At 41.0% G+C, this 25330-nt stretch overlaps 1 protein-coding gene across 1 annotated transcript; it reads left to right on the forward strand.

The window, feature by feature from the left end:
- Positions 1-11544: 11544 nt before the first annotated feature.
- Positions 11545-24877, forward strand: WEE1 (WEE1 G2 checkpoint kinase; the record flags this gene model as incomplete). The annotated part of the gene is made up of 11 exons (XM_082843757.1): positions 11545-12120; positions 13583-13788; positions 14252-14315; positions 14687-14859; positions 15344-15465; positions 18848-18994; positions 21857-21952; positions 22048-22133; positions 23240-23410; positions 23503-23648; positions 24418-24877. 11 exons carry the CDS (start codon positions 11545-11547, stop codon positions 24569-24571), a joined length of 1941 nt encoding a protein of 646 aa, XP_082699883.1. The 3' UTR covers positions 24572-24877.
- Positions 24878-25330: the final 453 nt, after the last annotated feature.

The raw sequence follows: 25330 nt of genomic DNA on the forward strand, positions 1-25330 counted from the left end.
TTTATTTAATATAAATGTTATCTTTGATCAGGTTCTTTGAAGTCTTGCTAAAAAGGGTCATGATTTAGTCATTTGAAATGGGAAACCCTTCAGGGTTGGGCGGGGGGATTGGCTGCTTTCCCTTCAAAGCTCTTCATAGATAGATAACATTAGAAAAGGTCTCAGTCACCCACGTCTCAGTCTCCATTCTTTTTTTTTTTTTTTTTTTTTGCGGTACGCGGGCCTCTCACTGTTGTGGCCTCGCAGGCTCAACGGCCATGGCTCACGGGCCCAGCCGCTCCGCAGCATGTGGGATCCTCCCGGACCAGGGCACGAACCCATGTACCCTGCATCGGCAGGCGGACTCTCAACCACTGCACCACCAGGGAAGCCCGAGGAGGAGCTTTTTATTCCGAAGCTGACTGTTCCTTATTCATACTATATGTTTTCTGACTAAGGACTTGCTCATTCGGAGGAAGAAGAGCCTGTTTCTAGCTCCATCTCTGAGACTAGGAAGTTAGAACTTAGTCTAATGCACTCAATCACTAGGAAAAATTTTCAAGTTTTCCTAAACAACTCTTCAATCGGTGACAGACCAAAACTAAATTATAGACTAGTTTTAAGTACACAACAATGAGAATGTATGATCTTCAACTGCATGTAAAAGTATGAATGATCCTCATAAATATAATGTTCAGCAAAGGAAGCTGGACCTAAGAGTGCGGGCCAAACTACTCTCATTATCTGAAGTCAGGACAGTGGATACTATTGGTAGGGAGGGGAACTGGGGGTGAGAAGAAAGCCCAGAGGGAAGTTGAAGCACTAGCATCATGGGCATGTCCATAGGGCCCTGCACTTAGAAAGGCCCCACTGGTGGTTTAATGCTCTGCTGTCACCATCTTAAAGTTCTTAATAAAACTGGAACATTGCATTTTCATTTCTCATTGGACCCTGTAAACTATGTAGCTGTAATGTTCTATATCTTAATCTGAGTGTTGAATTTGTGAATATTCACCAAAGTGTACATATTTTGATATGTTTGCTCTTCTGTATGTATATACCTCAACATGAAGTTTAAAAAAGTTGAATTATAGATTATTTTAAAAATAAGTCAATTGGGCTTCCCTGGTGGCGCAGTGGTTGGGAGTCCGCCTGCCAATGCAGGGGACACGGGTTCGTGCCCCAGTCCGGGAGGATCCCACGTGCCGCGGAGCGGCTGGGCCCATGAGCCATGGCCTCTGAGCCTGAGCGTCCGGAGCCTGTGCTCTGCAGCGGGAGAGGCCACAACAGTGAGAGGCCCACGTAACGCAAAAAAAAAAAAAGTCAATGAAACATTACTTATGGAATGCAGCCAAAGTTGTATTCACAAGAAAATTCATGACCTTAAACACTTTTACTGCTGAATAAGAAAAAATAAAAGTTCATTAACAAAGCAGACAATGCAGGAAATTAGAAGCGGAAAAAAAAGTCACAGCAAAGCAAAATTTAAAGAAAGCAAAAGGAAGGAATTAATAGAGATAAAAGCAAAATGAATTATTTCAATATCAGAAAAACAACTGATTAATAAATCTAAGATCTAGTTCTTTGGGGTGGGAGGAAAGCAAACAGTAAAACTGATAAACCACTAGCTAACATGATAAAAAAAAAAGACAAAACAAATATACAATGAGAAAGGGCTTATAACCATGGGTACAGAGGAAATGATGAGAAATACAAGTGAAAACTTTGCTCAGTCCTATGCTGTTACAATTTAAAATCTGAATGAAATGGATAATACTCAAGGAAATATAAATTACCAACAGGGACTCAAAGACAGTAGAAAATCTAAACAGATAAATAACCATGGACAAAAGCTATCAAAAGCAATACCTCAAAAAAAAAAAATCTGAACCTAGACACATTAAGAGCAACATCTTTCAGACGTTCACATAATCAATCATTCTCATACTATTAAAGCTGCTCTAAAGCACAGAGAAAGAAGCAAACATTCCAGTGTTTCATGAAACCAAAGTCCTATAAAGATTGTACAACAGAAAAACTATGGACCAGTTCCATTTATAAATATAGATGCAAAATGACTAAATGAAATACATGAACATAATTTTGCAGTATGTTCTGAAAACGACTACAGTTTATTTCAGGAAGAATAGAGTGGCATAATAGAAGGAAAATCTATCATCTAATTCACCACATAAATAATTAAAAAGAGGAAAAAGCAGAATAATGAAGAGAAATGCTAAAATGTGATAGAATTGAATATTCATTCCTCATAAATATTCTGACAAAAGGAAAAGAATACTTCCCTAATATAACAGATATAAGTCATGTCCACATGCACACATACACATAACCGCATCTTATTAACCAATATTATTCTTTTTGTTCCAATAGTATTATTATGTTTTTTTAATAAATTTTATTTATTTATTTATTTGGCTGCGTTGGGTCTTCGTTTCTGTGCGAGGGCTTTCTCCAGTTGCTGCGAGCAGGAGCCACTCTTCATCGCGGTGCACGGGCCTCTCACTGTCGCGGCCTCTCCTGCTGCGGAGCACAGGCTCCAGATGCGCAGGCTCAGTAGTTGTGGCTCACGGGCCCAGTTGCTCCGCGGCATGTGGGATCTTCCCAGATCAGGGCTCGAACCCATGTCCCCTGCATTGGCAGGCAGATTCTCAACAACTGCGCCACCAGGGAAGCCCTCCAATATTATTCTTAATATCCCCATTGAAGTCAGGAGCAAGACAGGAATGCTCTCTACCTCTCCTATAATTAGCACCATGTTCTAACCAACTTAGCTAACCAGCCATTGAACACCTCTCCTCTTATTTAATGTTGTTCTGGAAGTGCTAGCTAATGCAATTAGACAACAGAACAAAGTAAGAGTCATAAATACCAGGAAGAAGGACAGAATTATCAATTATATGATTGCCTACGTAGAAATCCAAAATAATCAACTGAAAAATTGTTAGAAGTAATCCAGGAGCACAGAACATGTTTTGTGTCTTTATTTCATCCTCGCCATTTTTCTGTGCTCTTGTTGTTTCTAACCACTGGTTTACAAGCACACAGACACACAGGGCCCTGGAAATCAGCAGAGCTTGGTAGTGGTGGGTGGGAGTTGGGGTAGGCATCAAACAGAAGGCTGGGCTGCTTCAAGAGCCTTGAAGGCAAGGCAGGTGATCCAGTCAGAATTGTCAGGAGCGTGTGTGAGCAATCCTACGTCCCAAACTGAGCTCCTGGCTCAGTTAAGATTCTGAAGCTGGTAACCAGGGACAAAGCCTCTTATTCTGTGTTTAAAAGTGAGACTGTAATAAATCAGAGGGCTCCTGGAAGCCCCTTCCTTATCAGCACCTCACCACAGACTGCAGCCAGAGAACAGACCTGCAGGAAGACCAGTCCAGATGAAGTAACCAGGCTAAGAAAACAGAAGCACAGGCTCCTTTCCCAAGAGCAAAGCCAGGGGAGGGAGATAGGGAGGTGGGGAAGCGAGGAAAGGGAAGGAGGGATAGGGCATCAGTGACCAGAAAGAGAGGAGAGCTCTAGTGTGTCAGAAAAGGCAGGGTATGGGTCTCTAGGACTTGTGCCATATTCCACCTTCCCCATCCTGTTTTAGAGCAATGATTCGGCCTTTCTCTTGGCTCTCTCTTTAGTTGGTACCTAGGCATTTTGGAAGTGAGAGTTTTTGATAATTTTGTATATTGCTCCAAATGTCTTCCCTGTGGTAAATATATTTACTCTAGGTTAATTTTAAAAAATTGAATCATTATACAGTTTTGCAACCTTTTTTCGTATCTTAGATATCTTTTCATTTTGTACATATAGCTCTATCTCATTATTATGCAAACTGTGGTTACTTATTATTTAATGGACATTCGGGTGGCTTCCAATTTTTGGTATTTTAAACAATGCCTACAACACAATTCCTCCAAATCTCCATTTGGCTGATTCCCTCACTTCATTCAGATTCCTGCTCAAATGCCACCTCCTCAGAAAGGCCTTCCTAGATCATCCTATTTAAAATAGCACCTCCCTCCAACCCTCTACCACTTCTTAATCCCTGACACCTCCCTTTTTCTTTTATAGCATTTATCACTACTTGATATTTTTTGTACCTTTGTTTAATTATATATTGTCTGTCTCCACCAGAGGCCTCAAAGTTTTATGAAAGTAAGGACTTTGGTTTGTTTCACTGCTGTGTTCCTAGTGCCCAGAAGGGTGCCAAGCCCACAGGGGAATCTCATTAAGTATTTACTGAATGAATTAATACAACGATAAACATTCTTTTATATATTTTTGCAAACCTGTAGAAATGTTTACTAGCATTGCTGAGTCAAAGATTATAAATATTTAAATTGTAACAGAAGTATTCAAAACAATCTTTTAGGGACTTCCCTGGTGGTGCAGTGGTTAAGAATCCACCTAGCAATGCAGGGGACACGGGTTCGAGCCCTAGTCCAGGAAGATCCCACATGCCACGGAGGGACTAAGCCTGTGTGCCACAACTACTGAGCCTGCGCTCTAGAGCCCGCAAGCCACAACTGCTGAGCCCGTGTGCCACAACTACTGAAGCCCACGTGCCTAGAGCCTGTGCTCCACAACAAGAGAAGCCACCGCAATGAGAAGCCCACACAACGCAACCAAGAGTAGCCCCCCCTTGCCACAACTAGAGAAAGCCCGCACACAGCAACGAAGACCCAACCCAGCCAAAAATAATTAATTAAAAAAAAATAATAACAAAACAATCTCTTAAAAGTGGTACCAATTTACACCCACCCCCATAGCAGACAAGAATGCATTTCTCCAAACCCTCTGCAACACAGCATAGTATCAGTCTTTATAATCTTTCCTCTTGATTTTAGAATTTAAAATACATGCGGATTTTATGGTATAACAAAAAGGTAGAGGTGCCAAGTCTGACTGTCTCTGATTCCCACTCCCCTCAATCACGCCGTACAGGAAGTGTGCCCTGTAGTCCAGACTCTAGCAGCACACTGCACAACTAGCCTGGCCCATGGCTGGTTCCTGTGACACTGTCTTCATCAAGTCTCCCAGTGAGTTCTTACCCTCACCTTACCCCATTCCTGACAGGGTAGAAAGAGCTATTCTTTAAGTCAGTAGTAATACAGTCTCAGTAATGCTGGCTCTATGACTGTGTGATACAGGCATTTAACGTATCTGGGTTTCATTTTCTTCATCCGTAAAATGTGAATAAAAATACCTCTTGGAGGGTTCCTATAAAGATTAAGTAAGATAAATATGTAAAGCATCTGGCTCGGTGCCTACCATACAGCTGGCACTATAGCCTTCCCAACTCCCTTTAAAGCACTCCAGCTTTTTGTGGCACTTAGGACATTTCCCATATGCTGACCTGTATAAAAAGTAGGGGCAGTGGGTAGGATATGGATGGTGCTTGAACATGGCACGCACTCAATAGAAGATGCCAGGTAGAGTTGATTTTTGCATTCAGGAACTAGTCCATCCTCACTGGTATGTTTTTTTCCACGTACATATTTACACCACCATCAGCTGATCGTATCCCACACTGCCGCGTACTCTCTACCCAACTAGCTACTGGATGAGCTCATCTCTCAATCCTGTCTGAGCTGAACAAGGCCTTTTACAGAACTTTAAAACTGACTCACCACTGAGTCATCAAAACATAGCAATACCCAAACACACTCCTGTTGCTTCACAAAAGACCAGCATGGGATGTCTGCCTTATCTCCTTTCCCTCTCCTACTGAGACTGGGCCCCTTGTCTCACTGGAGAGGAGTCATCACATCTTTTGTGCGGCAGTAATCTGAACAAAGCTGGTTTAGATAATCACAGTGTGGCCAGCAGACAACTCGTGGTCATCCGGGTCATTTCCTGTGTATGTCACTAACCCAGGAGGAGAGGCAATTAATCAATTACCCGATTGTGTATTTAGCACCGGCATTCTGTTGGGCACTCACTTACTGATTCCTCCTGTTTATAACATTTCTGTGAAGTGACCTTTTCAGTTATTGAAACTCATGAAGAATAGAGAGAAAAGCAGCCCTTTGCAAGAAATATTGGAGAAAATGGGGCTACTTCGTTCCATTCCAGTAAAAAGAAGTTCTAAAATTGCAAATAGGAAGCATGATGTTTTGGCTAACTGCCTCACAGAGCTGTAATTTTAAATGTGCGTTGAGAACTCCTCTCTTATCTAGAAATAATATGGCCAGTGGTCAGTATTTTCTCTTGGGAAAAGTCTTAAAGTAGTATTCTTGCCACAGGCCTTACTGATTGCAGTGGACTATCAAGTCGTTGAAGATTAGGGGGGCCTGTGTAAAGGCTGAGATAACTGGGGGCAGGTCTGAAGGCTTCTTTCACTAACAAAACTGGTTATAGCCAAGGTTTTGTGTATGTACAGACGCAACTGTTAAGCACCCCGGCACGGTCTCTCAGTGTTGAAGCCCTCAAGAAAAAACTGAATGAGAGGGCTTCCCTGATGGCGCAGTGGTTGAGAGTCTGCCTGCTGATGCAGGGGACGCGGGTTCATGCCCTGGTCCGGGAAGATCCCACATGCCGCGGAGCGGCTGAGCCTGCGCCTCCGGAGCCTGTGCTCTGCAATGGGAGAGGCCACAACAGTGAGAGGCCTGCGTACAGCAAAAAAAAAAAAAAAAAAAAAAACTGAATGAGAATCTTAGATCCTCAAAGTTTTTGTACATAATCTATATAATTGCATGTAATGGAATCTTCCCTTGATCTTATATAAATGTCAGAAGGATAAATGAAAATAGTATGTTAGTAATCCTTAAAGAGTCATCAGGCATGAAAATAAATTATGCTCATTTCATTAAAATACAAGCTTTCAACTGGTCACTCTTCCCTAGCTATACTTCTCAAGTTCTTATCAATACTATCTCTGTTCTGATTTGATTATCCTTGCTGGTTGTACACAACCTTTAACTGTTGATCCACGTTAAGCAAACTTATTTTGGTGACACCAGGAATCACATGTTGCATTTACTGAGTATAAAGCCATTAACAAGTATGAATATTCTCGAATAACACTGTTATAAGTAAAAGCACACATAACATTTATTGAACACTATTCATAAGGGACAATGCTAGTCTCACATTTAATCCATTGAACAACTAAGGAGGAACTGGATTTGATTATTCTGTATCAGAGTAAGCTGATGAACATGTGGTGAAATGGTCAAACAGTGTCATCCATCAGAGGGTATTAAGGCAAGTGACAAAGGAGAGAAATCTAATCTATACCTGAGAAGTCAAACAGGAGCAGTGGTAGGAGTTACCACATTCTAGCCTGAGAACTGGATTCCTGGGGCCAACCAGCAGTTCGTAACAGAGCTGGGTTGAAGTGAGATTAGGTTTGCTGAGAGAACCAGCAGAAGGAGATAGGTAAAGATATTAAGCAAGATGAAGAAAGACAGTTTAACTTTTTTAGCATATTATTTGGTTTTTAAGTGAAAAACAGATTTGACCAACATGGCTTTTTAAAAAAATTAGATATCTATCAGAGTAGGCTCTTCTTTAGAAAAAGTTATTATTTCTCCAGAATCAAAAACATAATCTGGAAATGATTCAGCTTTGGGTAAAATCTGGCTAGTCTTAACAAACATTCCTAGAGACTTTACATCACTGTGAAAAATTAGGTCCTAGTTCTGAAGGACTTTTCATTCAAAAGTTCATGGCTTATGTTAATGAGAATATGCACATATATTTATGTGCTGTATATATTATAAGTATTTGAGGACTTCCCTGGTGGCACAGTGGTTAAGAATCGCCTGCCGGGGGACACGGGTTTGATCCCTGGTCTGGGAAGATCCCACATGCCGTGGAGCAACTAACCCCATGTGCCACAACTACTGAGCCCTCGTGCCACAGCTACTGAAGCCTGCGCACCTAGAGCCTGTGCTCCGCAACAAGAGAAGCCACCGCAATGAGAAGCACACCCACCGCAATGAAAAGTAGCCCCCGCTCGCTACAACTAGAGAAAGCCCACATGCAGCAACAAATACCCAATGCAGCCAAAAATAAATAAAATAAATAAATTTATTAAAAAAAAAGTATTTGAGAAGGTGATGTAGGACTCTCAATTATAAATTTTCAGGGCAGGAATCTTGCTTATTTTGCTGCTAAGGAAGGTGAATAGGCTGACAACCGTGGCACGAAAAAGCCTTTTACTTGCTAAATCATCAGTCTAAAGGAGATAAACAGGTTAAGTTTGCTCTCCCAATACCCAGAGGCAAAATTTTCACTCAGTTATTACAACATTACCACAAGCCTGTGGATTCTGCAAAAGTTGCCTAGCAACATTACAGTTAGAAACAACACAGGGTAGGGAAAGAAGAGGAAATTTGAATTAGATATGCCCTGGGGCAGGTGGGCGTGACCCGTACAGTGAGTGCTGTACTCTGAGGAGCATGAAATTTTAAAAATCGGAACAATCATTTAGAATTTCAGTTAGGACATTGCTGCAGTTAAACCATAACACTGTGCCTGTTCTCAGCTGGAGGAGGCAGGGCCTGGGTTTCTTACTCATTTTGGCACTTTTATTTTAAAGAACACTACATTTTAATTATTCCAGAAACATTTATTAAGAACCTTCTTTGGGGCCAAGGCACATTGCTGGTTGCTGGAGCTCTAAAGACTAATAAAACTCCATCTCAGCGCTGGGTGGGAGAGAAGCCAGACATGTAAACAAAGAGTGTTACATAGTCCATGCCGGGTGCAGTGGAAAGTCTGGAGCCGGGAATATCTATTTTACATGGAAGTGGTGAAAGTCAAATGGTTCTTGCTCTGATTACTGCTTTTAACAATACTTAAAAAAAAAATTCCTTCTTTCCCCCAGTAATTTTATACATTTGTTGGGAATTTACCTTTCCTATTCTGTGTGAGGACCTGGGTGTGAACCAAGAACTCTTCCCTTCCCATCCGGAACCAGGCCTCTTTGCCCCAGCCAATTTCAAGAACCTCCTAGTTCAGGGAAGCAGAGAGGTGGAAAAGTTAAGAGGTGACAAAACCCAAAAAATGTTAGAAGATTGTTTACCTCCAGGAAGGGGACTTGGGCTGGGGGTTGCAGGGTAAGTCGGAGACTTCTATACCATTTGAATTAATAACATAGAAAAATAAACCAATCAACAAATATTTTAAGTAAGGGCTCTATTATTCACTCAGAAGATATTGAGCACCTAACTCACATCAGAATACTGCAATAAACAAATGGAAAATGTCCCTATACTCAAGGACCTCATTTTCTAGAAGGGAATAAGAATAAACAATCAATACACTTTGAAATAGATATAAGCCTGTAAAGGAAATAAGCAGCGTGTTGTGAAAGAGTGGGGGGGGGGGCGGCAGCGTGAGCTTGCGTGCGAAACGATAGAGGATATAGGATTCCTATATGGGAGAGGCTTGGGGCAAAAACCTCGCTCTGGAGAGGTGTTTACTCAGCTTTAAAGTTTCTGTTTACCTAGGAAGCACACTATTTTTACATACAACTCATGTTACAGATCAATAAAGAGTAGAAGTTTTCTAAAGTTATTTTTATTTACACTTCACATGAAATGAGAAAATGTTAACTATCCGTATCAAAGAATTTATATTTCTCACTAGGAGAGAAGTGTTGGAGGGAGGGTGCTAAAAACCACTCCTTGGCTTTGGCCACGGATTATCAGAGAACACCTCTCTCTGATATATACAAAAGGGTTAAGTTCCAGTCTTCTGAGAGCTTAAAATTAAGTTTGGACTAACACACAAAAAAGACACATTTATACATCAGTTAGCAAATATTTGGAGAAGACGACTGTTTACCCTTCACTGCTTCTTCAGTTATGTGATCTCAGGGAATTTCCCCTGTGTTTCCATTGTTAAAAACCACCTTGAGTTTAACCTTTGAAAAGTGTTAGAACAACATATACGGTCGGGTGTTAATATCCATAAAGTGCCACAATAAGAAAAACAGACAAGAGAGATAAATGCAAATGGCCATTAAGCCCATGAAAACTGTCCAGTGATATGAATCAAAACAAAACTACATCTACAAACATTAAGTACCCACTGATGTCCAGAATTCACCAACGGTGTACTCTAATCCACCGCTTGTGAGAACGTAAATTTTTTTTTTCTGGAAGGCAGTTTGACAGTTTATATATACTTTGAGCCAGTAATTCTCACTTCTGTGAATGTATCCTAAAGAATAAAAAACAAAACACAGGAAAAACAACACGCGAAGGAACAATATTCATTACGGGGTTACTCACAACTGAAAAATTGTCAGAAGCTTCTATGTGCGACAGTAAGAGACGGATTAAATCACAATTTGACGTAGTACTAGAGAAATTTTTTCTCAAGTTGCTTTGAAATTTGCAGCGAGCTGAGCCAATCTGTTTTGCCAACACTTGCCCACGTGCTGGCAAACAAATATAAACACCGTGGCCGCGTGGTGGGCACTTGGTTTTGTGCTTAGGGCCCAGTGTGGTGCTGCTTTATTTACTGTGCGCAAGTGGGGGGCGGGCGGTGGAGAGCGGGGACGGCAGAAGGGACTATGGCCTGCGAGCGCTCCCCTCGCGGCGGACACACCGGCCCCTAACAGACTCTCTGGGGGAAAACTGAGGCTCAGAGGTCGCCCCGCATCCAGTGACCTCGCCTCGAGAACTCGAGCGTCCGTCTTCCGGCTGACTTCGATATCGGCCTAACCCATTTGCACACGGTCGCAAGGGTCCAGAGGCCGGAGGCACCATTCCCGATTCAGACCTCGACCCTGCAACCAGACTCCCCACAGCCACGCCCACTGAGCCCCAGGGCCCGGCACCAAAGGGATGCGGGACAGGATGTCGGTCTCCCTGGGCAGCGCCCAAGGGCCACGGCGGTCCCCCTCTCCCCGCGACCCGCAGGGATCCCGAGGGCTACCCCGTCGCAAGTCCCGCTCCTGACTCGGGGAGCCGGAGGGGCGGCGAGGAAGTCGTGTCCAGGCCGGCGCTCGGCTCGGCCTACTCCAGTCCGCACCCTTCGCTCCTCCCAGAGGGCTGCCTCTGCTCCCCGGTCCGGCCCTGTCCGGGCGGCGGCGGACCCAGCTCCCAGCCATCCAGCTCGCTCATAGGACCGGAGCACTGTGCCCGCCCAGGCCTGGATCCGCGCGGAGCGGGGGGCGGGGCGGGGGCGTGGGGGCGGAGCCAGAAGGTTCGCGCCAAAATCGCGTAGTTGATCCCTCCCCCGCGGGCTGAGTCGCGCCCTCCTTTTTTTTCAAACCCCGGGCTGGGCGGGGATTGGTGGACTGGGCACTCACGTGGTTAACGGTCGCGGGAAGCCGCGGAGCCCGAACTTGCTGCTGGACCTGCGGAGACCCCAGCCTCGGCGCCCGGGCCCCCCCGCCTCTGCAGAAGAGTCCGCGCCGCCGCCGCCGCCGCCCCCGCCGGCCGCCGCCCCGAGAGTCCCGGAGCCGCCGCGCAGGCCCGCCGCCGCGGCCACCAGGCGCGCCCAGTCGCACGTGGCGGACCCGCCCCCTGGGCCGGCCGTGCCCTGGACTCCGCGGGCCCAGGTTCTGCGGTCCTCCGCCTCGGCCCCGTGGGCGCGATGAGCTTCCTGAGCCGGCAGCAGCCGCCGCCGCCCCTCCGCGCCGGGGCCTCGTGCACCTTGCGTCAGAAGCTGATCTTCTCGCCCAGCAGCGACTGTGAGGAGGAGGAGGAGGAAGAGGAGGAGGAAGGCAGTGGCCACAGCACCGGGGAGGACTCGGCCTTTCAGGAGCCTGACTCGCCGCTACCGCCCGCGCGGAGCCCTACAGAGCCCGGGCCCGAGCGCCGCCGCTCACCCGGCCCGGCCCCCGGCAGCCCCGGAGAGCTGGAGGAGGACATGCTGCTGCGGGGCGCCTGCCCAGGCGCGGACGCGGCGGGCGGCGGGGCCGAGGGCGACTCGTGGGAGGAAGAGGGCTTCGGCTCCTCGTCGCCGGTCAAGTCGCCTGCAGCCGCTTACTTTCTGGGCAGCTCGTTCTCGCCTGTGCGCTGCGGCGGCCCGGGGGATGCGTCCCCGCGGGGCTGCGGAGCGCGCGGGGCTGGCGAGGGCCCCTGCTCGCCTCTGCCCGACCACCCGGGCACCCCGCCCCACAAGACCTTCCGCAAGCTGCGGCTCTTCGACACGCCGCACACCCCCAAGGTGAGAGGACGCAGCTGCTGGGGCGCCCCGAGCCCGCGCCGGCCTAGCCTTTTAAAAAGGCAGTGGCGCCGGGAGCCGAGCGCGGCGCTGCCCGGGTTCGGTTACATAACCGCCGGGCCGCACCCGCGCTCGCTCTTCTGCGCCGCAACAAAAAAGTTGGCAGCCCCTCTTTTGGGCCCTGCCCAGAAGTTGTCCGTTAAGATTATGTAACTGAACAATGGGCCTCGTCTGGAACTTCATCTTTCAAGGGGGCTGATCGGCGCAGGCCAGGTGGCTGACGATTTAACGCCCGCCGAGTCGGGGCCTCCCCGAGCGTGGCAGCGGGGAGTGTGGCACCGATAACGTGGTTTGGAATGATGCTCGAGTGGTCCTGGCCCGACCACCTGACACTCCCGAGCGCCGCAGCCATCAGGTGGCTTTTAAACGCAGTGTTCTGTCCTGTAATTTGGGCGGCGCACGCAGGAGTTCGGTTAAAAAAAAAATTCATGCGCTTATCGTTTCGTATCAGGTGGCCTTATGGGGGAAAGTTTGAGATACGGAGGGAGACTGCGCTTCGACTTGGGAGAAAAGGCTGGCCTTCAAGCATTTACAGTCTTAAAAAGATTCGTAAATAACTAAGGGGTAGCGTTTAAGCCTCTTTCCGGACAGAATATTTATTGGGTAAGCGTTTGTTTACACCCTTGGGTTTGCAGTTCCCAAGTTTGGTCAGCCTAAGTGTCAGGATTAGGAACGTCCAACTGTTAAAAACCAGCGTTGGTGTTGTTGCCTGGACCCTCAGGCTTTCATATACCGTTAATAAGGTATCTTAAAGAAGTAGCTGTTCAGCACCTGTTTGCTGAATGGCTAGTGAGTAAGCAGATGACCACCTCTAGAACTTTAGAAGTAACACAAGATTTTAAAATGGACACTTCCCGAAATTAAGACAGGTGCCGCATTTATAAGATTAGTGCAGGAAATGCACCTTTTTAAGTGAGTCAGTTTCAGTACCGTTACTAGTCATAAATCTCAGGAAGATGTGTGCTTTTGTGCTCTACTGTTTGCTAGCCGACTTGCCCACGGCAAGATCCCTCTGGAAGTGAGGGGAGGAGTCCTACGGAGGAGACTTTCAAAGCCCTACTTGGATGGGGGAGGGGAGCTTTTATGGGGCTCCCTGACTGCTTTCCACTTTTAGATGGATTGAAAGGTTTTGTTAACTTTTATCCTCTAGAATGAACTTAATTTTAGTCTGCATTTATATTCTTTTTAGGGTTAGAGACCTTATTTTACTTGGCCTTTTCAGAAAAGGTGGTTAGTATCCAGCTTCAGGCTCCTAAGTTAACACTGTTTATTTTGCTTGAAAGATAACAAAGGCTTGTGTGTTGCTTTGACCTACACATTCAGCCTTGTGAAAGCCTTGTTGAAAGTTAGGTTGAGAAGGCCAGCTATAGCACTTGGATCCTAAACATTTTTTTCCCCCTCCTAGAGTTTGCTCTCCAAAGCTCGAGGAATCGATTCCAGTTCTGTTAAACTCCGAGGTGGTTCTCTATTCATGGATACAGAAAAGTCAGGAAAAAGGGAATTTGACATACGACAGACTCCTCAAGTGAATATTAATCCTTTTACTCCAGATTCTGTGTTACTTCATTCCTCAGGACAGTGTCGTAGAAGAAAGAGAACATACTGGAATGAGTAAGTTATTTATTATTCAACAGTGTGGTTCCCCAACCATCCAAGATTGGTTTGGTATACTTATTAAAGTTTTCGTTTCAACTGAATGACATGGAAGTTTATGCACTGAGAATTTTCTCCATTATTAGCAGTTCTCAGTAATCACCTGTGGAAAAGAGTGGTATGGGAAAGGAAGGAATAAAGAGCCTAGATAGTAGGAAATCTGCTGGTGTCAAAATGAGACAGGCAGAGAAGGTTGATTTCCAAAGGCTTTAATTTTTATATGTGTGGTGGTGTTGGTGTATCTAAGCAAGAACAACATTTCCATCAGTTGAGCTGTATCTTGTCATTACAAAATTAAATGCTTTCTTTTCTGTTTTCATTCATTAAATATTCATTTTGTTATATACCTGTCAGACAAAGTTTTGGATCTCTAGTTGATGTATTTGTCAGATATGTTGATGGAAAAAATAATATTTTTCAGTTCCTGTGGTGAAGACATGGAAGCCAGTGATTATGAGTTTGAAGATGAAACAAGACCTGCTAAAGTAAATAGATTTTGATTTTATTGCTTTTGAAATTTGATTTTCTACGTCTTAACAAGCTACCACATATACATGTTAAATAAGCCACATAATGCAAGCTACCATATATGCATGTTAAAACATAATTTTTAGGGAGGAGTCAAGATGGTGGAATAGGAGGATGCGGAATTTGTCACTCCTCACAAGTTCATCAAAAACACATCTACAAATGGAACAATTCCCACAGAGCACCTGCAAAACATAAGATATAATTAAAAAATTTCACACATAGTGCTATCACCATAGTGAAAAATTCATTTTCATACCTTTGTATTTTATATATATATATATATATATATATATATATATATATATGGATACACTTTTTATTACAGAGAATTACAATTACTGAAAGCAACATGAAGTCACGGTATACAACAGAATTTCATGAGCTAGAGAAGATTGGCTCTGGAGAATTTGGTTCTGTGTTTAAATGTGTGAAGAGGCTGGATGGATGCATTTATGCCATAAAGCGATCAAAAAAGCCATTGGCTGGCTCTGTTGATGAGTATGTATTAAAGATTTTGTCTTCTTCTCTTTTGTTCAGTATGATGTTACAAATGTTAAGGTTTTAGGTGGTCAGTCATTGAATTTAATTCTCTAACGTTTGAGAAGTTGTAATGATTTGATCAGATCCATTTCATTTTGTGCCATTAGTTCTTACTGGACTTGGAAGAATAATATAAGGGGTCTGATCTTGGAGCCTAACTTAAATTTCTTATTTCTAGTAGCATCCATGAATTCATAGTAAAGTGGAGTTTCATCTTTTCTGAATTCTAGGGCCAGCAAGCTTCCTTCTTTCTAACATTCTTTAATGGAAGTCTTTGGAAAAATCTGGTACAGAGTTTTAACTCCCTCTCTTTCAAGCAAGTTGTCCTTCAGCATAATGATAGATCCAGAAGTCAAGATTCTTTTATGAACTTTCAGATAAATTAACTCAGTTCAGGCTTGAATAAAAATGATTTACCATTCTCTTAATCTCAAACTTCTAGGCAGAACGCTTTGAGAGAAGTATATGCTCATGCAGTGCTTGGACAACATTCTCATGTAGTTCGATATTTCTCTGCATGGGCAGAAGATGACCATATGCTTATACAGAATGAATATTGTAACGGTGAGTAATATAATGGTTCCCTTGTAAACTCATAAGCCCAAGAAAATGAACACCAAGGAGATACTTCTTTTTATCTAAAGTCTTGCTCTAATTCTATATATCTTTTATCTCTTGTAAATTCAAAGATCAGAAGCCTGATCTTTGAATTTCAACATGAATTTCAAGTGCAAGTAATTCTTACGTAGAAGTTAGTATTGAAAACCTTGTTCTTGCGTGCATATTATTTGTATGCCTGTTACTCAAATTAAACTGATTTTCTTGAGAGGACAGCAGCCTTGCCATATATATTTTGGTATCCCTAGCACTTTAGCATAGTGTGTGTGGGGGATATAGTAGTTAATAATCCAGGCTCCCTGCATCTAGCCTTCCCTTTCCATTTCATTTTATGTGCTCCTAAAACTGATATTGGTTACTCATAAAATGACAGTGACTCTCCATTGATATAAATTTAGCCATTTGTTGAATCTTGCTCCCCCTTCCATCTATCCAACCTAGTTTACCACTAGAATCCACTGAGATGTTTCTGTAAAGTAAGAGTTATGCTCTTTTAGTTCCCTAGTTGTGTCTCCCTCCCTCCTTCCCCCGCTAAAACAAGCATTTATAGAGGTTTAACTTTGGACCTTTGTATAGCTTTGAATTTCATCAGGTCCTTCAGCAATCAACGTGTGTCCTTCCTTTTTTATTAAAGCTTTACCAGAGTCCCGGCCTCACTTCTGATTCTCACAGACAGCTGTTATTAAATACTTAAATCTTTATATATGATGGATTTTTATTTCTGTATATCTTCAGTGAATATTAGAGAATTTAGAATTTAATGAACAGTCGAGTAGCAAAGATTATTTTTGTTGATTCTCATTTTTTCTTAAGACCAGCCATTTCATAGCTTGTGAATAAATAAGTGTTATAGGTAGTAGATTCAGGTTTTCTGTATTTGAAAACAAAACAGCAGTAAAAGACTCATTTCTCATACCTGACTTCTCATTGAGTTGTCATTTTAATCTCCACCCTTGAAAGAATAAGTGCTCAGTGTACAGCATTGCTGCTATTTTGTTTCACACATCTGTTGAAATGTTTCTCTTCATACCATCAAAACATTTTTGAAGCTATCGCCCATGGCCTTGTGTTTCTTAACCTCCATTTTTTAGTAACTGCATTTAATAATAGTACAACTTGACCATAATACCTTCTCCCCTCCATATTTGCTAGATGCCGTCTCCTTTTAGTTTCTATCTGCCTCTCACCTTGTTGGATGTGCCTGGCTCTCTTAAGTATTTCAGCCACAGTCCAGATACATGGTTGTGTCATTCAGATGATTTTGAGAAAACTCTTGGGCCTGGGAGTTGGGAGGGAATGAGCCATCTTGCTAACCCTCTCAGATTACAGAGACCTTGTCCTGTAATAATCTTTTGAAATAGTTTATTATTTTGGAGCATTGTAAAACACTTAAGGAATATGGATCTTTAAAAAACAAATAGACCTCTGTAAAATAGGACTGCCTCTTTGTATGGTTGTTTATTTTGCTTAGATGAAAGACAGTGAGGCTATCTAGATACATTTGTGAGCTCTTTTGTTTCCCTTTTCCACCATTCTCTCCACATAAACCCTTGAATGTCCTAATAGGCCTGGTCTTTAGATCCTTTTCTACAGTTTCACAGGGAAGGATTCTGTTATCATTCATTTGTTGTGTTGATTAACTGATATCCTTTATCTTAACTGAATTTCCTTATTGTCTCAAACATCGTTTGCATTTTGAGCCTTTTTTCTTGGTTTGGTGATAGACTGAATTTCTACTCTTGATAAACAGGTGTAGAAAAATGTTGATACATAGGGGAGGAGAACCTGAAATATCAGATCAATGGTTTGCTTTTCTCACCTCTTGCCCTTTCAGCAACAAGATAGAAGAACTGGCCTAGCTGTAGTTGCTAGACCCACTAAAAAGCAGCCATGTTATTTCTTGGTAAACTTGATCTAGGACTCCAAGCTCACCTGTCTGACAGGCTTCTTGACCTGCTCCCTCCTAGACCCCTCTTCTTCCTGCAGTTCAAGATTTGTTCAAGTTAAGTTCAGAAAACATACTTAATCCTAAGCTCTCCAGGTGTGTGATTTATTTATTTTTTTTAAACACATTTGACGTTTTGTTATTCGGTCTTGTTCAAATTATAGGACCTCCTTTTCTGAGTAGTATATCATTGACCTAGATTTTATTACCTTGGTTCTGATTTTATTATTCCTAACTAAGCTTTAAATGGAAGTGGTTTATTTATTTATTTATTTATTACAATAGCTCCTCGTTTCCTCTGAGACAGAATATAAACAAAGTTTTTAAGTATAAACTTAAAGTTTTTTAAAGTATAAACAAATTAGCTAATTGGTTTGACTGATTCTATAAAAGTAGGTTATGTTCTTATTCATAGTAAGGGTAGTATAAATTAAAACGATACTAAGATACTGTTTTTTACTTAGAAAATTTTTAGACTCTGTTGTTAAGTGTGTGGGAAAACAGGTATTCTCACACATTAAACATGGGAGTATGAATTGGTACAGCCTTCTCTAAGGGGCACTCTATGTGTGTGTGTTATTGCCCCAGATTTATCTTCCAAATCCCCAGATTTACATAAGCTTATGCTAGCAGAATTTAAGTATTAGCCATTTTGAAATCAGAAACTGAGTGTACTGTTATTTTATGTGAGCTTTCAGAGGTAATCAGATCTCTTTTGCCAGATAAACAGAAATGGCCCTCTCAGCTACAGAAATTTATTCTATATGTAATAAAACACTGTTTCCCACACACACTATGCATGTGTATATTACATTGTACATACCCTTTGACCCAGCAGTTTGTTTGTAGGAGATATACTAAATATGTGTGAAATGACCAATGTACGAAGTTATTCCTGCGACCACAGTATGTAGTATTAAAGGCTTGGAAATTATTTCTAAATGTCCATCAATTAGGGGATTGGTTAGTGTATTACCATTCAATTATACAGTGGAATTCTGTAGACACAAGAAAGAAAGGGGTAGTTTTGTATATTGGTAGAGAATGATCTTCAAGATAATGAAAATATGTTTTCGCTTGTGTAAAAAGGAGTTGAAAAGAATACATAAGAAACTGATAACATTGATTTACTCTGGGAAAGAGAACCAGGTGCATTGCTGAAGTATGTATTCATAAGACAGAGACTTTACATTGTACTTTGTACCCATGTGAGTGTATTACCTACTGAAAGAATAAATAAAATTTGGATTTCACAAACAGGTTGAAGAGAATAGGTCCTATATAAAATGTCACTTTCTTGGTTGTGTGTGATCATACAGTAAAGATGGAAGAAAAATAGTATTTCAGGAAGAAGAAGATTCTAATTTTTCTTGTGTTTGTTAGGTGGAAGTTTAGCTGATGCCATAAGTGAAAACTACAGAAGCATGAGTTACTTTACAGAAGCAGAGTTGAAGGATCTCCTTTTGCAAGTTGGCCGGGGCTTGAGGTATATTCATTCAATGTCTTTGGTTCACATGGATATAAAACCTAGTAAGTATTATAGATCCTCTGACGTGTGTTCTTTAGGGTTATAGAGAATAAATGACTTCATTAAAATAATATGGGAACATAAACATCTTACTTTGTTTTTTCATTGTTAGTTTTAAAAGATTTTTGACCCACTTATTAGTATTGTTTTATTTCCCATCACCTCTTCCCTTGTTATCCCAAATTTGAAATAACAAACTCACTTTTACTAAAAGTTAAAAATGTGCTGCATCTTATGGGAACCATGTAGTCTCGGAGTGGGACTTTGGGGAGACTAAAAGAACCTGTGTTTAAAGCCCATCTCTTGTACTAGGCTATAGACCTATAATTTTAAATTAATGCTGGTGCCACTAACATGGTTACTAGAATAAAATGATAAATTTGAAAACATAGGTGCTACAAACCTGGAGGTATTTCTAGTCTGTAAAAGAAATAATAAAATTGTCACTGTATGACCCAGAAAACAAAATGATAGATGTATTGTGATTATAAATGTATTTAAAATGTTGCAGATAAATAAGCACTGGAGAGTTTAGGAACATGGTGGTTTTATTTTTTTTCTCTTTACCATTAGATCATTTTCAGCTAAAAATTGATTTTTGTATATAAATGGCTCTAGTAGATCGACCATACTATGGCTCAGAACAATCTCATAGTATTCTTTCAAAGGCTTATGAGGTTTCAAACTGAAGATGCAGTGGTACGAATCAAGGTGTAGGCCTACATAATTTTATGTTAAACTGAAACAAAATTGTATTACAGAAGTAGTAATTAGTACATTGTAGAATATTTTAAAATATAGACAAGCTGGACAAAAAAAAAATTAAATCCCCATTCTTCTATTAATCTTTGGAACTACAGTTATAATGTCAGTGCTACTAACAGGGTTATTAGAATAAACTTAGCTGTGAAGATGCTTTGAAAACTTATGTGATGTACAAACATGGTGGTATTTCTAGCCTGTAAAATGCCATCAAAATGTTACTGTTTTATTCAGAAAACAAAATGGTACATGCGTTTAGATTGTCTTGCATTAAAAAAAGTATGCAGGGCTTTCCTGGTGGCGCAGTGGTTGAGAGTCCGCCTGCCGATGCAGGGAACACGGGTTCGTGCCCCGGTCCGGGAGGATCCCACATGCCGCGGAGCGGCTGGGCCCGTGAGCCATGGCCGCTGAGCCTGCGCGTCCGGAGCCTGTGCTCCGCAACGGGAGAGGCCACAACAGTGAGAGGCCCGCGTACTGCAAAAAAAAAAAAAAAAAAAAAAGTATGCAGGTGAATCCTACACTAACATTTTAGTGCAAATTCCTCTCATTTAATCAAAAATAACATCATAATGTACATACTGTTTTATAACTTTTTTTTTTTTCTTGGCGGTACGCGGGCCTCTCACTGTTGTGGCCTCTCCCGTTGCGGAGCACAGGCTCCGGACGCGCAGGCTCAGCGGCCATGGCTCACGGGCCCAGCCGCTCCGCGGCATGTGGGATCCTCCCGGACCGGGGCACGAACCCGTGTCCCCTGCATCGGCAGGCGGACTCTCAACCACTGCGCCACCAGGGAAGACCAATAACTTTTTTTTTTAAGACAACTGTCTCTACCTTTCCATTTCAGTAAATTTTTATCTCATCTAGTAGCCAGATCATATTAAAATTTTTCCTAGTTGACCACAGTCCTTAACAGTTGATTCGTCCAAACTCATTTCCATTTTAGGACCATGCATTACACCAGGTTAAATCTATTTTTCTTTTTTAGGTTTTACCCTTCCCCTACTTAAATAATAAAAATAATACAGACCTTGTCTTGCAAGATATCCTTTCTTCTGGGTTTGACTGGTTGCTTCCTAGCTTATTCCTTTCTCTATCCTATCAATTAGAAGTTATAACTAAAAGGTTGATGGATTTAAGTTAAACATTGTAGGCTAGGTGTTTTTAAGTTGAATTTAATGAGGTGGTTTTTTTTTTCTTTTTTAATCTATGGAAATATGTGTGATTCACGGGAATTTAAATCATTTTGCACAACTTAGTTATATGAATTATGTGAAGAATATTTTTACATTATCTTGCTAAAATGTTTATTTTCCAAAAGGAAAAACTATATTTGAACTGATGGCAGTTAACGTGGATCAGTAAGGTTTGCCCATACTCACTCATAGCTTGTATTAAATGTCAGACAAACATAGTGGATTCTTATATTACAAGTACAAAAGTTGAAAATATTAGGGTTTGTGAAGTTTTAAATTTACAAATATCACCATAAAATAAGTTGTCCTGTAAATAAAGCAAAATTGGAAAGATGACTCTAGTGAATGTAACATTTATAACTTCTATACTATATTGATAAAACTACTAAAATAAAATCTGCCACTAAAACTTACGTTAATCATGAGCTTACCTGAATTAGAAAAAAAAAAATGTGTACAGCAGAAATAATGAACCACAGAACCTCATTGGGATGTAGATGCTGTATGGTCAGCCAAACTCAATAGCTACATGACTTATTCTTTTCACACCAGCCTTGTAGCATTAGATTAAAATTTGTTCTTTGGCAGCATCACAAATTAGTATGTTAATTGCCTTTTGTATTATTTCTAAGTAAGTAAAACTGCTGAAGATCAGTGTGTAGGTGACAAGGGTCTAATGCAATGGTTTCCAAGTGTTCAAGGACCAGTGCTAGGCCAGAAAATATATTCCTAGAAAATATAGTCCCAGTTCTTGTCCCCTGAGATTTTCATTCTCACTGAGTTTGGGGTAGAACACATAAGAATCTATATATTTAAAAGCTTTCTGGTTGATTCTGTTATATGACTTGTTTGTGAACTTTGGTTTAACTGTTAACTGTTAGTATGCTAACCTAAATAACTGTTTGACAGGTAATATTTTCATATCTCGAACTTCAATCCCAAATGCTGCCTCTGAAGAAGGAGATGAAGATGACTGGGTGTCCAACAAAGTTATGTTTAAAATAGGTAAGAAAGAAAAATAACCAGATTATTTCCTCAAAATAAAGAGGGAGAGGCTGGTTTGTTTTAATTCTTGACTGTATTTTTTTCAATACTTCTAGGTGACCTTGGGCATGTAACAAGAATCTCTAGTCCACAAGTTGAAGAGGGTGATAGCCGTTTTCTTGCAAATGAAGTTTTGCAGGAGGTAGTTTTTCTCCTTTAAGCCATTTGCTTTGTAATACTTAACCAGTTGCTAGAAAACTATAAATGCAGATGTACTGAAATTTTATGCTAATAACTTGTAGAAAGGTAATACAAAATAGAAAGTGTAAACTGTTAGCTGTGGACGTATTTAATCTAGCGAAAGTCAGTAAAGGCAAAGATTTATCATCTTCAGCAGTGGTGGAGTTGCAGTAAAAGAAATTTCCATACACTACTGGTGGAACTTTAAAATGGCATTGCCTTTTTGGGGATCAAAGTGTTAGTATTGGGACTTCCCTGGCAGTCCAGTGGTTAAGACTTCGCCTTCCAATGCAGGGGGTGTGGGTTCGATCCATTGTCAAGGAGCTAAGATCCCACATGCCTCGTGGCAAAACGTAAAACAGTAGCAATATTGTAACAAATTCAGTAAAGACTTTAAAAATTGTCCACATCAAAAAAATCTTAAAAAAAATGTTAGTATCTTTCAACATTTTAAAATCATGTACGCTTTGACCCAAAATTTCCATTTCTAGGAGTCTCTCATTAGAGATAGTCATATACAAGTAAATTGAGAATGATGTAAATATGTGTTTAGCAGTAAGGGAATGATTAAGTAAATTATGGCACATAGTTAATACTGCTATTTCAAAAAGATAAGAGTTTTGAATGAAAATAGAACAAGTAGAACAAATGAAGTGTATGATTACATTGTTCTTTTTATATGTATATTTGTGTTTTATATGTATATGCGTATTTCTGACTTGTTGATGTATGTATGTTTTGTATTTTCATATGAATGCCCCCAGGGGGATAGGAGTTTCTTCTGAGAGTTGAGCTGGGCTAGTGATAAAGAAGAGGCCTTTTAGAAATGCCTAAATACTTTTAGAAATGTATTTACTTTCCCACCCCAGAGTGTATATTATTTTATCATTAAAAAAATAATAATCTCCCCAAATTTAGCTTGTTCTCTGAATAGGTCCTAAACTTAAATGTGGCATTGGACATTTTAATTTCGTTTTATTTCTCACCCAAATCATCATTGAGGTGTAATCTTACTTTATTTTGGCCATTTTTATATTCCCTTAAGTTTCTTTTTTTTTAATTTTACAGAACTATACTCATCTACCAAAGGCGGATATCTTTGCCCTTGCCCTCACAGTGGTATGTGCTGCTGGTGCTGAGCCTCTTCCCAGAAATGGAGACCAATGGCATGAAATCAGACAGGGTAGATTACCTCGGATTCCACAAGTGCTTTCCCAAGAATTTACAGAGTTGCTAAAAGTGAGCATTTTATGTATGAGGCACTTTATTGACATGATTCAATATTTTATTAAATTGCATGCCTTTACATTAATTTTACTTCTCTTTTTAAGGTTATGATTCATCCAGATCCAGAGAGAAGACCTTCAGCAATGGCATTGGTAAAGCATTCAGTATTGCTGTCTGCTTCTAGGAAGAGTGCAGAACAATTACGAATAGAACTGAATGCTGAAAAGTTCAAAAATTCACTTTTGCAGAAGTAAGTGATGGGGTTTTTATTTGTTTTGTTTTTACTTTCTCATTTTTATTCTCAAATTTTAATGAGAGATGATGTAGGCTTTCCATCAGTGAGGAATATAGTGGCTTGGCATGTTACATGGTTAAAGATTGGGGATTTCTGCTTTACACTGGTATTTGACCTATAAATTTGTGTTGTTTCTAAAGTTTGAAATTATGGACTTAAAAATTTTTTAACCTTGCATATATTTGCAGTGGTGATAATCCCCAAGCCCCAAATTGTCACAAAAACTAAAATGAGCAGGTATCAGTTTTTTCCCTCCACACTCTCAACATAAACTAACATTTTCCTTGAAACGTTCTATTCTACTTATTTATATGAAAGGATGAAATAAATGTCGATTAGGTTAGTAGATGATTCTCATATTTGCTCTGAATGACCTTTGACATTTTTGAAAACTGGCTGGAATGATCATTCTAATTCATTTGCTTTATTGCTGCCGTTTTGATTCTAACCTAATAAAACTGACTTGAAATATTTAAAGGTTCCTTTGCCATTAGTTTGATAGCCATCATAGTTCATATAAAGAGGAAGTAGAATTTTCCTTTTGTCTGTATTATGTAAAGAGATCTTCACAATACTGTATTTTTTCTTTCCTCAGTTGCATGAGTAATGATATCATGCAAAGATCTCCCAACTGATAATGTAGTTTGTATTTGGCCTCTTAGGATCCCTTCCTAGGATTAATACAGTAGGTGAAAAGTCTTGTTTCCTATTTTTGCGTTCTTAGAGAACTCAAGAAAGCCCAGATGGCAAAAGCTGCGGCTGAGGAAAGAGCACTCTTCACTGACCGGATGGCCACAAGGTCCACCACCCAGAGTAATAGAACATCTCGACTTATTGGAAAGAAAATGAACCGCTCTGTCAGCCTTACCATATACTGAACTACTCATTTCCCACCCCCCAAAAAAACTGTGACAAGAGGAAGCTAGGTTGAAATCACTGCTAGAATCCAGTTTGCAATTACTTTCTCAATCGGTGTCAGTAGTTTTACTGAAATATGTTTTAGGACTTTTATTTGTGAATTACAGTTGAAAGCTGTATTTTGACTAGTGCTATATCAGGCTTTTGTCTAGTTTTACCAGTCTGTCTTCTGTAGGATGTCAGTCACTGTTGGATGTTACACCAGCCTTTCCAGGGTTAACCACTGTGGTGGTGTGCTGCTTATAGTTAGCTGTTGCATTGTAATAAAAGGTATCTGTCTCTGTAGTGACTTGTAAAAAAGGACTCAAGGGCTTTATTACATACCTATTCTCCCTTTGAAAAGGGAAATGCTAAGAGACTCAGTACTCCTCAGCCTTCAATGTACCTGTGTGTCAATCTTACATTTCTTTTTTTTAAATTGTGAATTATACTTGTATATCCCACTGGGAGCACTTTGTAGGCATTGCATGCACCATGGAATGATGATTCTGTGGAAGTACTGCCTTGTGAATTTGCTGCTATTTTAGTTGTGTCTTTGCTGTAAAATTGTAGCATTAAACAATCATCGTTGTTAATAGGCTTTCTTTTTAAAACAATTATGTGAAATATATAGCTGCTCTTGATGAAAAGCAGCTATTTGCCTTTTTTTTTTCTTTGAACTTTGAAGCTAGTGCATTGGAGAAATGCACCTCCCCCCCTTTGGAATGCTGTATTAATGT

This window comes from Leucopleurus acutus (genome assembly GCF_964270905.1).
Source record: "Leucopleurus acutus genome assembly, chromosome: 8".
NCBI lineage: Eukaryota > Metazoa > Chordata > Mammalia > Artiodactyla > Delphinidae > Leucopleurus > Leucopleurus acutus.